This window comes from Ochotona curzoniae, unplaced genomic scaffold, assembly GCF_017591425.1.
Source record: "Ochotona curzoniae isolate NIBS_2020 unplaced genomic scaffold, NIBS_Ocur_1.0 contig_2210, whole genome shotgun sequence".
In the NCBI taxonomy this organism is placed as follows: Eukaryota; Metazoa; Chordata; class Mammalia; order Lagomorpha; family Ochotonidae; genus Ochotona; species Ochotona curzoniae.
In genome coordinates, this window is record NW_024465369.1 from 38878738 (window position 1) to 38891728 (window position 12991).

At 38.9% G+C, this 12991-nt stretch overlaps 1 protein-coding gene across 5 annotated transcripts in view; it reads right to left on the minus strand.

The window, feature by feature from the left end:
• TTN (titin) overlaps window positions 1-12991 on the minus strand; it is a 262852-nt gene that overhangs the window by 152757 nt on the left and 97104 nt on the right. For 2 of the 5 annotated variants that reach the window (XM_040971800.1, XM_040971798.1), the window contains 21 exons: window positions 12672-12881; window positions 12400-12477; window positions 12266-12292; window positions 11982-12041; window positions 11424-11507; window positions 9958-10029; window positions 8700-8744; window positions 7428-7829; window positions 6788-6847; window positions 6341-6418; window positions 6115-6192; window positions 5443-5529; window positions 5145-5225; window positions 3901-3984; window positions 3441-3527; window positions 1936-2019; window positions 1636-1716; window positions 1420-1500; window positions 1171-1254; window positions 799-907; window positions 261-373 (listed from right to left, as the gene is read on the minus strand). The exons of the other annotated variants lie outside the window; for them this stretch is intronic. In XM_040971800.1, coding sequence (XP_040827734.1) covers window positions 261-373; window positions 799-907; window positions 1171-1254; window positions 1420-1500; window positions 1636-1716; window positions 1936-2019; window positions 3441-3527; window positions 3901-3984; window positions 5145-5225; window positions 5443-5529; window positions 6115-6192; window positions 6341-6418; window positions 6788-6847; window positions 7428-7829; window positions 8700-8744; window positions 9958-10029; window positions 11424-11507; window positions 11982-12041; window positions 12266-12292; window positions 12400-12477; window positions 12672-12881 — 2085 coding nt within the window. The remainder of the gene's footprint in view (window positions 1-260; window positions 374-798; window positions 908-1170; window positions 1255-1419; window positions 1501-1635; window positions 1717-1935; window positions 2020-3440; window positions 3528-3900; window positions 3985-5144; window positions 5226-5442; window positions 5530-6114; window positions 6193-6340; window positions 6419-6787; window positions 6848-7427; window positions 7830-8699; window positions 8745-9957; window positions 10030-11423; window positions 11508-11981; window positions 12042-12265; window positions 12293-12399; window positions 12478-12671; window positions 12882-12991) is intronic. 5 annotated transcript variants of the gene reach the window in all.

Genomic DNA, 12991 nt, shown 5'->3' on the forward strand with positions numbered 1-12991 from the left:
GCTGAAGTGAAGTTCTATCTAAAGAATGGATGTAGAGGACATATGTGAAAATGTGAGGTAAGAAGGAGAGGAAATAAATTGGATGTATACTCTAATCATGTGTCATGTTTCTCAACTTTGTGTTTTGAAGGAAAGGCAGATCCAATGAGGCTAGGAGGAGTTTCCTCAGAAACAGAGTTTCTCATCAGCCTGCTAAACTATCTGTGAAAGAAAACTTCATCAAGACACCAGCTCAAGGCTATCTAGTTTGCATTGTTTACCTTCGTATTCTGTAATCTCCACTCCCTCTTCCTCCTCCTCCTCTCTTTCCTCTTCTCTATAAACGGAAACAGACACTCTTTCCTCCTCTTCTGAATAACTCCATTCTGCCTCTGTGAATAGTTTAAAAGATGAGATTTAATGGAAATTCAGCCTGCAGAAATACTCCTCGTTGTGTGGAAGATGGTTCTTCTATCTGCTTAAGGCATCACTGCATCAGCCTCCTTCGTTCCAGAAGGAAACAGCTGGTTTCAGATAAGGGGATAGCATTGCCCAAGACTGAGCAGATTTTCAAATATATCCAAGTGTGGCACTCGCAAAAGTACCACATTCCCAGCAGCCCATTCACTTTTTTTGAATAGTTCAAGACCACCGTAGGCACAAGAGACACCCTCGGAAATGCCCAACAGGTTGACACAATCTACTAAAAACAGAACAGAAACAACGAACAAGGATAAGTTCTAGGCTAAACTGTCACATCTAGAAAGAAGACAAAACTTTGAGGAAACACACGCAGACTCCTTTTTCTTCTCTTCTGATTCTGTACCTTCATGCCGCATGACTTCCACTCTCTGTGACACTGCGACAGCTTGCTTTTCTTCGGCCATGAATCTTTTTTCTTCGATGACAGCTTTCTTAGAAACTTCCGCTTTAAGAGAGCATTAAAAGTTGAAGTTTTAAAAATCAAGATTTTTTTTTTTTTACAGTGCTCTCTTTTTAGGATCTAGAAAAGATTTGCACATGGCAGCACTTTCGCAAAGCATGATGGGAAAACAAGTAACAGTTCACAGGTGTAATTTACACAAAGCTGTACCAGAAGCAAGACAAAGGGTGAGGGCAAGAAAAGAACAGACCAAATAGGGAAGAATCGAGACGCTAAGAGGCTTGACAGAGGCCTGAGACAAATCCTACCTCGGGGAGGAGGAGGTTTCTTAGCGACAGGAACGGGTACTGGGACTTTCTCCTCAGGCACAGGTTTCTTGGGCACAGCAGGCACTTTAGAAACAGTAGGCACTTTTAGGACTTGACTGTTACCTCCCTGGAGCCCAGCACAACACACATACATGCACCAACTATGTGCTGATACCATGAAAGTCAGTAATTTGCCTGGGAACCTAATTGTACACGAAGAGGGCTCCCCAAAAGATAGCAACACAATACCTTTTGGTGGTGGAGCTTCTTCCTCTTTCTGAGGAACAGGTCTTCTTTGTTCAGGAACTCTCTTCTTTGGTATTTCTGGCACTTAAAGGATAGTATTGGATTTTAACATGAAGGAAAACAAGTAATCAACACAGAACAGGTAGGTCCAATCACAAGGACATGGGTTACAGCAGCTGGGAGGGGAGGAAGTTATTTCAGGGTAATGGGATTAAGTACCTGCTGGAGGTGGCGATTCTTCTCTTTCTGTAACAACTGTTATTTTTTCTTCTGTGACAACTCTCTTCTGTACTTCAGAAACTTGAAAAGACATTTTCAGAATTGACTTTGTTTGCCCAAAGCAACTAAAACACTTATTTTCTAAGATTGCAAACATGTAGACGGACATTTTGGTTAAATGGGCACTCACCATAAAACATTTATTTTGCACAAAATTAATTCAATTAATGGATACCTCAACACACACTCTTCTACACTAAGACAAAAAACATGGCTACTTGACGAAGCAAGACACTGTACCTTTAGTTGGGGGAGCTTCCTGCTTCTTTGCAGTTGGAACAGGAATCTTTTCTTCAGGCACTGGCTTCTTTGGCACTTCTGGAACTTAAAGTTTTTAAAACAGAAAGTGAGTCCCGACAGAAATTGCTTTGATAAAGGACATAGGCACACATGTAACTCTTCATGTAGTTCACGAGTGCTGTCATATACAACATACACAGTAGCAGCGTGATACAGAAAATGAAGCCAGCTATGATGTTATAAAGGTTTTGATGTGATACATGTACCACCTTTTTGCAGGCATCTGGATAGTTAAAACTGAGCTACAAAACAGAAAAAGATACACAGAATTCATCCCTTACCTATTGGCACAATTTTGCTATTAGTTATGTATACATGCAGTGTGTTATATAAATGAGAGATGTCTCTGTGACTCCTTCAGGAGGTACCAAGTCACTCTGGGACTACTGGTTTTACTAATATGACTTTTGTGCTTGATGGCCAAATAATCAAAAATTATTTTTTAAAGGGAGCTTTGGCTTTATTCTTATTATCTTCACATTTAGTGGTCAAGTACTCAAAACTTGTTTTCTATATCATTTGAAATAAAAAAAAAAAAAGAACCAAAATAATACAAGAGCCAAGAGTTTAAAAGAGAAATAGATTTGATTCTGGAAGAAACAGAAACACTGGACAAACAGACAAAACAAAACACTATAAATATGGCTAGCTTCAGTGACTATTTTCTACTCAACAGAATGAGATTGAATTCCTGCTGTCTCTCTCTTCCTAGGAGACCAGATGTGTGCAGCTGTGGCTTCACCGCTTCAATCAAGTGTCTTTCAACACCACTCCCTTCACCACTCACGCAGAACTGAAACCCCAAAGGGAATAGCAGTAGGCCACAGCACACATTTGAATGCCAACACACCTATATAAAAAAGTCACTTCACTTCAGCAGCTGAGTAGCTGTTTGCCACATTTACGGAAAACACTAGAGAACAATTAGTGTCTCAAAAAGAGGGTGAAAGCAAAGGCTACAGCCCTGTTTTCTGTCACCAGCGATGACTATGCCTGGCCGTCACTTGCAAGACCATGTATACCTGCATGCTGCTAACACTCTGTGTTGCCAGTCGCTCTGGCTGCCTCTGTCCATCTCCATGTCTGCATGGCTCACAAGTTTTTATTAAGAAAAAGTCATCCATGAGAAATTAGAGTCATTTTTCCCCTTGGAGCCACGACTACAGAAGATGAATTTCACAAATATTGAGTGGGAAGATATAAAAAATTTAAAGTAGTAGTTTGACATGGTTATTTTAATAATGTTTCTGGTGGTACCTTGGGAATATTCAGGATTGTAAATATTACATGTTAGAAACACAGCCCCAAAGCTGAGGAGCTTGAGAAACACAAGGAGAATTTGTAAGAGTCAGGATAAAAAGGGAGCATAGCCCACAGGAAGACCACGTAAAGCAAGCAGCAGGCATTCCAGGCAAAGGTTCTCCCCAGCACCATGTCTGGAGTACCTTTTGGGGGAGCAGCAGGTTCCTTCTTCTTGGGTACAGGAACTGGCTTTTTCTCCTCTGGCACTGGTTTCTTGGGAGCTTCAGGAACTTTAAAGATAGGTTGAACAGGTTGAACAATCTAGTCTACTTTGAAGACACTTAAAGAGCACACTAAAGTTTGAATTCTCAGTAGAGTCTAAGAATTCAGAAGTAAATCAGTGTGCTTTACTTGTCATAACAAATACGAACTACATCAACACCATAAAGACATTACATATGTTAACATGAAACAAAGACCCACTTAGGATGGCCTAGGACCTTGCAATGAGGCTGATGCTTGTACAATATATTGCCACAAATGGATGAAATCAACACACACAGACAGTGTCACTATTTTCTTTGACAGTGTCACTATTGTGTGAAAGCAGATGTACAGCAAAGAAGACAAATATTATGATTTTTTTTTAAAAAAATATTCTACCTTTGGCTGCCGGGGGCTCCACCTTTTTAGAAATGGGAACGAGGGTCACTTCTTCTGGAACTGGTTTCCTAGGTGGCTCAGGGACTTTAAAAGAAATGTGTCATATTTGAGAAACTGTATATTTTAAACAGAACATTCATTGTTGCAACATTTGGAACTAAAAAATTGATATTCTACTTCATCCCAATTGAAGCCAGAAAATCATTTGGAAATGTGATTGTATCCCTTTTGGATTATGAGCCTCCACTTTTTTGGGAGTGGGTGGGAACATCCATTCCTCAGTGGCAATACTGCCTTTTCCATAAAAAACATTTTCTTTTTTTAATGAACAGTAACTTTGAAGATAATGCTTTAGCAACTTAACTTGTACACAGTAGTTGCATGAAGACAACCACATTAGATAATCTGAAATTTCTAATGTATTGGCTGAAGTTGTAGACAGAGCCTTGATCTGTGGCTTGTTGGAAATATTTCCAGTATGACACCTCACACAAAGCTTATGATTTCAGACTGGGGAAGGAATTTCCTGTAGCACAAAATTATGTGCCAGTTCCACCAGGTAACAAGTCAGAGGAAACAAACTCAGAAACAAAACTAATAGAAAAATACAGTAAAGTGGGAAGAAATGTTGAATATTTACTAGTGATTAAAATGTGATTTATTTAGTTCTACATTGACATAATTTAATTGCTAGTAATTGTGGTGTCAAATGAATGGCTGGAATTGCAAGATTTAGAACTAAAACACAGGTACTGTGCTTCATTCCAATTGAAGCCAGAAAATCATTTAAAAATGTGACTGTTTCCACGTTTGATGGAGGTGCTTCCACTTCCTTGGGAATGGTTGGGAGCACCTATTCTTCGGTGGGATTTATTTAATTCTAAAATGACGTAATTTAATTGGTAGTAATTGTGGCTGGAACCTGGCTGGAAAGATTCCTGAAAATGAAAGCACAGGCTCTAATGAGCTGGTCTGAGCTGACCCCGGGACATGGGGCAGTATTTCCAGATGCTGGGTCCTGGGGCCGCGAACTCCTTGAATCAGAGACTAACTCCTCTAGAACCTCTCTTTCTCTCGCCTGTGGACTCCTGATGGTCTCTTCACCACCTGCTTATGTCCCTTGTAAATGGCGGCTCTAGGTCTGCTACGTGACATATCATATACTATGCTATTTTACTATTTGCCTCATCTGCGACCTACACCAATTTTTGAAAGATTGTAAATTTAGAATGTGTCACTAATACCTTTAGGTGGTGGCTCAGTCTTTTTGGAAACAGCAACATGAATTTTCTCTTCAGTGACAGTTTTCTTTTGTACCTCGGGAACTTTAAAAAATGTACAATTACTGCTGTAGCACAGTGCAAGATAATTTCCAATCAACACAAAAATGAAAATTAAAACAGACACACGTGAAATGATAAAGATGAACAGAATTACAAGCAGACAGAAATGACCACATGACCACAGATTGTAAAGCAACAAGAGAGATAAAAATCCCACAAAATCCCTTCCAGGTGATCCCCAGTTCAAATTGCCTTATACCTGTGACTGACACTTCCTCCTCTGTGTGAGAAGCAAAAAACATCTTTTCCTCTGAAATAACCATCTTCTTTGTATGCACAGCTGGCACTTCAAAGAGAGTATTTCACATTAGCGTTTTATTTTTCTATGATAAGACATTAGATCAAATACATGGATTGTACACTACTTAAATCTTTAAGCACACACTGAATGGGTTAATATGACAGCCTGATAACACATTTTAGTTTGCCAACAACATAAATCCCGTTTTGAACAGTGGAGACAAACAGCCCATGAAGCCTTCATCAAACACCACTAAATGAAAATCAAATAGACACAACTTCTTCACGCACACTGCGGTGCTCTGCCGAATCTGTTAGAATCTATCCGTGTAAACGAGAGGATGGAAATGCCACGTGTAACCGAATGCATTGCATAGTAAAGTTAGAAGGCTGCCAATTAAACACAAAGCCTCCCTTAAAAATGTGAAATTTTAAAGCAAAAATAGAAACCAAGATGTTATTATTCATTCAAGTTATACAAGTATGCAGTTCCCTCTAAGATCTTATTACATAAAACTGAGCTTGTTCTGGTGGTGGTTTTGGAATTTTTTTTTTTTTTCGCAAAATATGTGCACATTTTCAGAGACATCAATCAAGCAGTCAAAGTTGTAGCTTAAAATTAGATATATACCTTTCACTTCAATAACTTCTTCCTCTACTGGAATCCGGGAAGGTTTTTGTGGCACAATCTTCTTTGAAACTTCAGGGACTTAAAAAAAATATGTACAAATATATAAAAAAAATATATCTTTTTTTTCACAAAATTTAAAAACAGTTGACTTTACAAATGTCTACCACGTGAGTGCATATCGGGAAACAGACCGCTGGCTACAGGCATTAGAGGCGTGCTATGATACCTTTGGTGACTTGGACTTTTTCTTCCTCCATTCTTCGAGTGGTCTTTTCAATTTTTTCAACTACTGGCTTCTTTGCAACTGCAAACATTTTAAAGAAATTGCAGTACTTTTAGAATTTCTAGGAAAACGCTCCCTCCTCTTTCTCTCCACACATGCACATGTATATATGCATACATATACATATAATGATTTTCAGAGAGAGACAAATTTGGGTATGTAGAAGGTTTAGTACTTAAATTATTTTGGTCATATTTATTTAAAATCTACCATAAAATCCTTTAATGTTTTATTAGATGAGTTAGACATTTTTAAGAAATCCACTGATATAATAGAACAGAGAAGAAGTTGTGCCTATTGATTTGAACTGGTGATTTATACATTTTTGCCAAACGAGACATGGTAATGACGCTCGTGCTCTGATCTGCTAATGTAATTACAGCTACATACCTTTAGGAGGTGCTACTTTCTTTTCTGGCACTTTTGCTGGAACTTTTCTTTCATGTGCTTCTTCAATTAGGAAAAAAAGGATAGGAAGAGATGCTTAGTACATTCCTAAAAGCTGTATTAGTTGCAAATAAGTCAAGATACATAAGCACACAGAATACTGCATTTTGCATCATTCTTGCTAACATAATTCCTAGTGCTGGATTTCAAAGACTGAGGTGCCAAAAAGAAGAGGGAGATAAAAACTGAACTCCTGCGTTCCAAGACAGAACCTGAAATTTAGTCTGAATAATAGAACTAAAGGATTTATTTAGCATGTAATACCAAAGCATGAACGTAACTCTGAGGAAAATTACTTCTTTAAAGATTGAGTTTCTTTTACCCCGGATACAGAAAAAAAGAAAAATATTATTAACGTGGAAATAATGGCCGAACCCAATTTCCTGTAGCCCTTGACCCTTTGTGCCCTAATCAATTATATAAAGATTACCAAAATAAAAGAATTTTTAAAAGACTGAGTTTCTGAAGATTTCTAACCAAAAAATACGCAGATCTTCCTTTCGCCTAGTTCTAATCTACAGCTAATTGCCATGAAAATGCAACGATCTGCGGCAAAGAGGAAAGTCAGCCAGCGTAAGCATACCTTCGTACACCTCCTTTTGAACTTGGATCACTTCTGTCTCTCGGTGTTCCTCCTCCCACTCCTCCTCCCCTTCGTCATAGCCTTCCTCCCTTTCATAGTATTCCTGCCCTTCTTCAAAATCTTCCTCCCATTCCTCATAAACTTCCTTTCTAGCTTCCTCCTTGACCTCGTAGTCTTCCTCCGGCTCTTCATAGTAAGGTTCCTCAAAGGGCTCTGTGTAGGGCTCCACTTCCAGCTCGTCGTAAGGCTCGTCAAAAGACTCTATGAAAACTTTCTTTTCCTCATAGACTGCTTGCTTTTTCTCATACACAGCTTGCTTTTCTTTCTGAACTTCTTTCTTTCTGGTGATGGTTGTTATCTTGACTTCTTCAGCCTTAGACGACACGTCAATAATTTCAGGACCTAAAATAAATCAATATACAGATGAATAAATATCAATATGTAAGTCACACATAATTGCTTCAATTCATTAGATGAAACAACACAGCCAAAAACTTCAGTATCTCAGAATTTCATTGAGGATTCGCTTCACTTTTCTTTGTATAGGATTTGAAACTTAGTTGACTATGAAAGACAGCAAAGGCTATCAAGATAGCCTTTGCTCTTGATGTGAAATTTTCCCAGTGTGAAAAAAAATGCCTGCAGTAAATACTGCTAAATGAGCACCTCACCCGTTGTTCTGTGGAAGCTTCCATTTGCAGAACTCTGTCTTTTCATGGAATATTTTCAAAACTTACAATTTTATATATATATATATATATATATATATATATTTAATGGTGCCTTAGTTCACATTTTCAAAGTTCCAACTATTCTTTCAAGCATATTTTACTTGTAAATCCACATTTTTTAAAGATGAAAGATAACCCATTCATCAACTTAATAAAGATAGAATTTAAATTATGCAATCAATTCAATTGTTTCCCTTTCTCTAATGGATCTGAAAAGATCTTGAAGGTCCCTATTAGTTGTATGATGCTGAATATTTATGATACACTTCAGAGAATTAGGAATGGCTTCTCCTTTTCTAGTGCCCTTGCTTGTTTCCATGTTGCTGTGCGCAGATGCAGTTTAATAAACGCATTTCTGAGTTAGCTTTCCTAGCGTAGAAGCAATGCAAAATTGCTCTCATTTCTAATAGTACCTCTTATATTGCAATTCAGATTCTACCACTGAACTATAACCTGGCAGGTGTCTATTTAAAAAATAAGAATAAATGACACAAACACAAATCTAAGAACTAAAAATATTTTATAATTTCATTTCATTTACCTTTTGCTGGAATTAACTTAGTAGGCGGTGGTGGCTTGGCAATTTCTAGAGCTTTAAAAACATAAAAAAGCATGATTGTTTTTTTGCATTGTGCCTTTTTTTTTCCAGACAGAAAACTTTATTTGTGAAGGGACCAGGTAAGCAAGGAAGGGAGATGGAAGGGGAAGGCACCTCTGGAGAGAAAGCAAAGCCAGGCAGTGGGGTGCCTCTTAAAAGAGGAAGCGAGAGACATCCTATGCCTTTTTTTTTAAAGAAAATCTATTTTTCAAAAGGTCAAGTTACACAGAGCCAGGGAGGACAGAGGGGCAGACAGAGGGAGTGCATCTGTTTCCTAATCCAGTGCATCAATGCTGTTTCCTTGCATGGCCTGTCACTACTATGATACCACACCTTCAGAGATGGTCCTTGAGTGTGTGTCATTTCCAAACATAACTTTTTAGAAATTCTAGGTGATGCCATTGGAACTGAAATGCCAACTAGTTTGATTCGAATTTAAGTTGACTTTAATTAATTTAAATGAACATGGAACATGAAAAGAACAGTGTGTCCAATTTAAGCAATGCATGTTTGACTTTTTAAAAATTATTAGCGATAAAGTTCATGAAACATCCATGCCAGTTGAGCTTCCTCTAATTTTGCAACATTTCAACAAATAACCACTCAGAAGAGAACGATTGGCACATGCTGTCTCCAGCTCCTGGGTTCTCCTTTTAGGAGGTCCCTGTATTGTAATATTAGCTAAGTCTGCCAAAATTATGTGCTTAAATGTAATTTACCCAACTGTCTTCATGAACACTTTCCAGGCTACATTAACCAAAGGGACTGGAATTGATCTTCCTCACAAACCATTTTTTTTCCCTGCAAATATGGATATTGGAGTAAACTAGCAAGGATCCCAAGCTGGGTTGATGAAGCATCTTGGGTTGATGCCAGCCCTTGACTCTGCTGCTATGACTAGATCAGGTGCAGCTGGAACACTAGAGTCAGGCTTAAACTTAAGTCACCACCCACGCCCTAGATGACCAGAAGACAGGAGAGAGTGGGGGAAAAAGCACACACACACAAAGCCCCAAACCGAAGTTGAGACAGAGAGAGAACTGAGTCAAGAGAAGAGGGTGAGAGTATCAAAGGCAAGATTGCAATTTCTCTTCAAGCTCTGACCCTGCTTCTTCCACCTTTTACCTTGTGCTATTTAATGGTTTTAGTCATAAGGAAAGCACCCCGATCGTTTTCTGACTGATTTTAATGGCAGCAATACCTTCACGCGGCAGGACTTCTTCTTTGGGCTTGGCCACTTTCTTGGCATCTTTCTTCACAGCCTTTTTGGTCACTGAAAAACAAACAACAAAAAACCAAATGTCAACACAGTAACTGAAAACGTCTTCTGGTGACTCTGAGCTTGTTATTTTATTTTCTTCAGACTACATTATGTCAAGATCTCGGACTAGAATGTAAAAAAAGAAAAAAAACACCTGTTTTGGATCAGATACAATGTGATTGTGACCATATATCTTCTCTGATTTACACCTGCAAGTTTTTAGAACACAAAGAGTTGTGTCTTAAATGGAATAGGTGCACATTTTCATCTGTGTTCAATTTAGGCATGAACACTAAATGTGTTAGGAGGAAGAATAACAGGTGTCTTTGGTTGCTGCTGTGGTTACACATTCATTACCATCCTTAATTCCAATTTCTGGTATGTATTTAGGAACACAAATCATTTGAAAGTTTAAAAACAGGATTTAGTGTTTCAGGTCTTACAGTTAATATTCAATTACTCATATTGACATGAACATCCAAAGAATAAATCCATCATTAAGGTTAATGATTATATTTGACAACAGAAATATAATGGGAAACTTGTTTTTAAAATTGATTTCAGATTTTTCCCTGCTCTCACAGGTGTTTAAAATGTTTATTTAGCTTTGTTTATATATATTATGGAAATTGTTTTTTTTTAAACCAATGTTGTACCAGTAGTCACAAAGATGAATTTCTTTCTGAGGCTAGCTGAAAACAGCTCAGTCCTCTGCTGCAGCTGGAATGGGTGTTCGGGGACTCACATGTCAAGCTTCTGAAGCTTCTGCAGGAGCGGTGCGGTTATGGAAATACCCGTCTTTGACATGAACAATGTTTCTGACCATGCTGGAGGAACTCTGACAGCAACCTGTTTTTTTCTCAACTCTAGAAACTCCATCACAGCCAGTTTTAGCTGACTAGGCCAAGCAGCTTTGGGCCAATTTCTGCACTGAGATTTGAGGAGGGCAATTCTCCAGAACACTGAAGTGATTAGTGAACTTTGAATGAGGGGGACAAAAGCCATACTAAAATAGTATAAATGATATTATAAATAACGTTTTTAGTAACACAAAGTTTATAATGGTAGCTTACATTATAATTTAGGGAAAGAAAAACCTATCATTTTTAGTCAGATTACAAACTAGGGTGATTTATTTTCATAAGCTGAAGTAGAAATTTGTTCTTGGTAGGGAAAAGTAAAACATAAACTAATTTCCATCTATGATTAAACAATTCCATTTAAATAGAGTATGTTCGTGCTAACTGCAGTATTTGCTTTGTCTGATTTATTAAGCACTTCTTCCACTTTTAGTTAACTCTTGGAGAAAGTCGTTTTATTTCAAGAGGCAATTCAACGTCTTGACCACTAGAGGGCCCACGAGATGTGTAAAACAGCTTTTACCCAAGGAAGTGACATAATATTACCTTCGATACGTTTTGGTGGTGGTTTCTTTTCTTCAGGTGCTGGCAGCAAAAGAGGAATAGGAGGAATAGCTGTAGAGGGAATTTCTGAAGAAAATAAACATTATCATTAGTAACGTGCTTCAGTTTCCTATTTTGCGTGACGTGTAATGAAAATTCTTGTGCATTTATTTCAGTACATCAAAGGTACTACCAAATTCATTCATCAACAAGAGTAATTAAAAGGTAGCTTATGGCTAAAGCTAACAGCTTAATAACTAAATTTAAAAAATGTATTTGCAAGGTAAAGTCATAGAACATATGCTCCATGATTTTATTTTACTTTATTTTATTTATTTACTTCCCAAATGCCTGCAAAAGCCTCCCAGGCAGGCGGCAGGAACCCTGCTGCTGGAGCCATCACCACCTCGCCCCTCAGCATTCTAATGCGGACTGCTAATGACACGGTGAATTATTCAGCAGAGGGCACAGGGGTCCCATTCCCTGCTGTGCCTAGGGCACTGGTAACTTCCTAGTGGTGGGACATTGCCATCCCAAGCCCAGGTGCTGAGGGAGCCTTACCTTCTGGCGGTACTGCTCTGATGGGCATGGTTGGGATGGGAACTCTGGAATCTGGAATATCTGGAAAGGCACATGTAACAGTCAGCACCGAGGGACAGAGAACGCGGACACTTATTAGACAATTACCATGCATTCATAACCTCCAGCCACAGAATACACTGAAGGGCATTTCACCAAAGACAGAAATGATGTTTTTATATACTTTCTGGGCTTCTAGGATTGACAAACTTTCATGAAATGTACTGTAAGCAAGGACTGATATAAACAAAAACTTGGAAATTTACCAGGAGGCTTCATCTCAAGTTTGATTTCTGTGAAAGACAAGAAAAACAATGGAGAGAGTTTTGTAATTGGAATAGTCCGGATAGGCGACTTGCACCACAGATTGTAATTTGGGTTTACTTGGGCATCTCCTCACCTTTGGTTGTCAAGTACAGCTCCGCGGTGCTTCTCGCCTCACCTCTGGGCTCCAGTCGGGCGATGACCGAGTAGACCCCTGCGAGGAATCATTGAACCTTTGTTTTCTAATATGTTGCAAACAATACTTCTTCATTGAGATAGGTGGCTGTCTTTTCTAACATTTTTTCCCCTACTTGTAACTGTAAGGTGTAAGCACACGCGAGGGTAGGCATGCATAGAAGAGGCGAAGGCTCCCTGCCGTGTTTATTCCCCGGATGTGCGTTGCGTTACCTTCATCATCCGGGGTCACGTTGTGGATGGTCATGTAATGGCAGCGGCCATCATTGCGGAAGTTGTACTTCTGGCTCTCGGTCAGCTCTGTTGGACCTTTGTACCACGTGACGATGGCATCATCGAAGGACACCTCACACTCGAAAGTGGCCGACTGATGCTCGCTCACCACGATGTTCTGTATGCGCTTTGTGAACTGAATTGGTTCAGCTGTTTGAACATAAACAGTCCAAAGTGACCCGGCACAGAACGGAGACCTTTGCTTCGTGTTTTGTCCTCAGATAACTCAAAAAGTCTCTCCCTTTTCATCTAACCAGAAA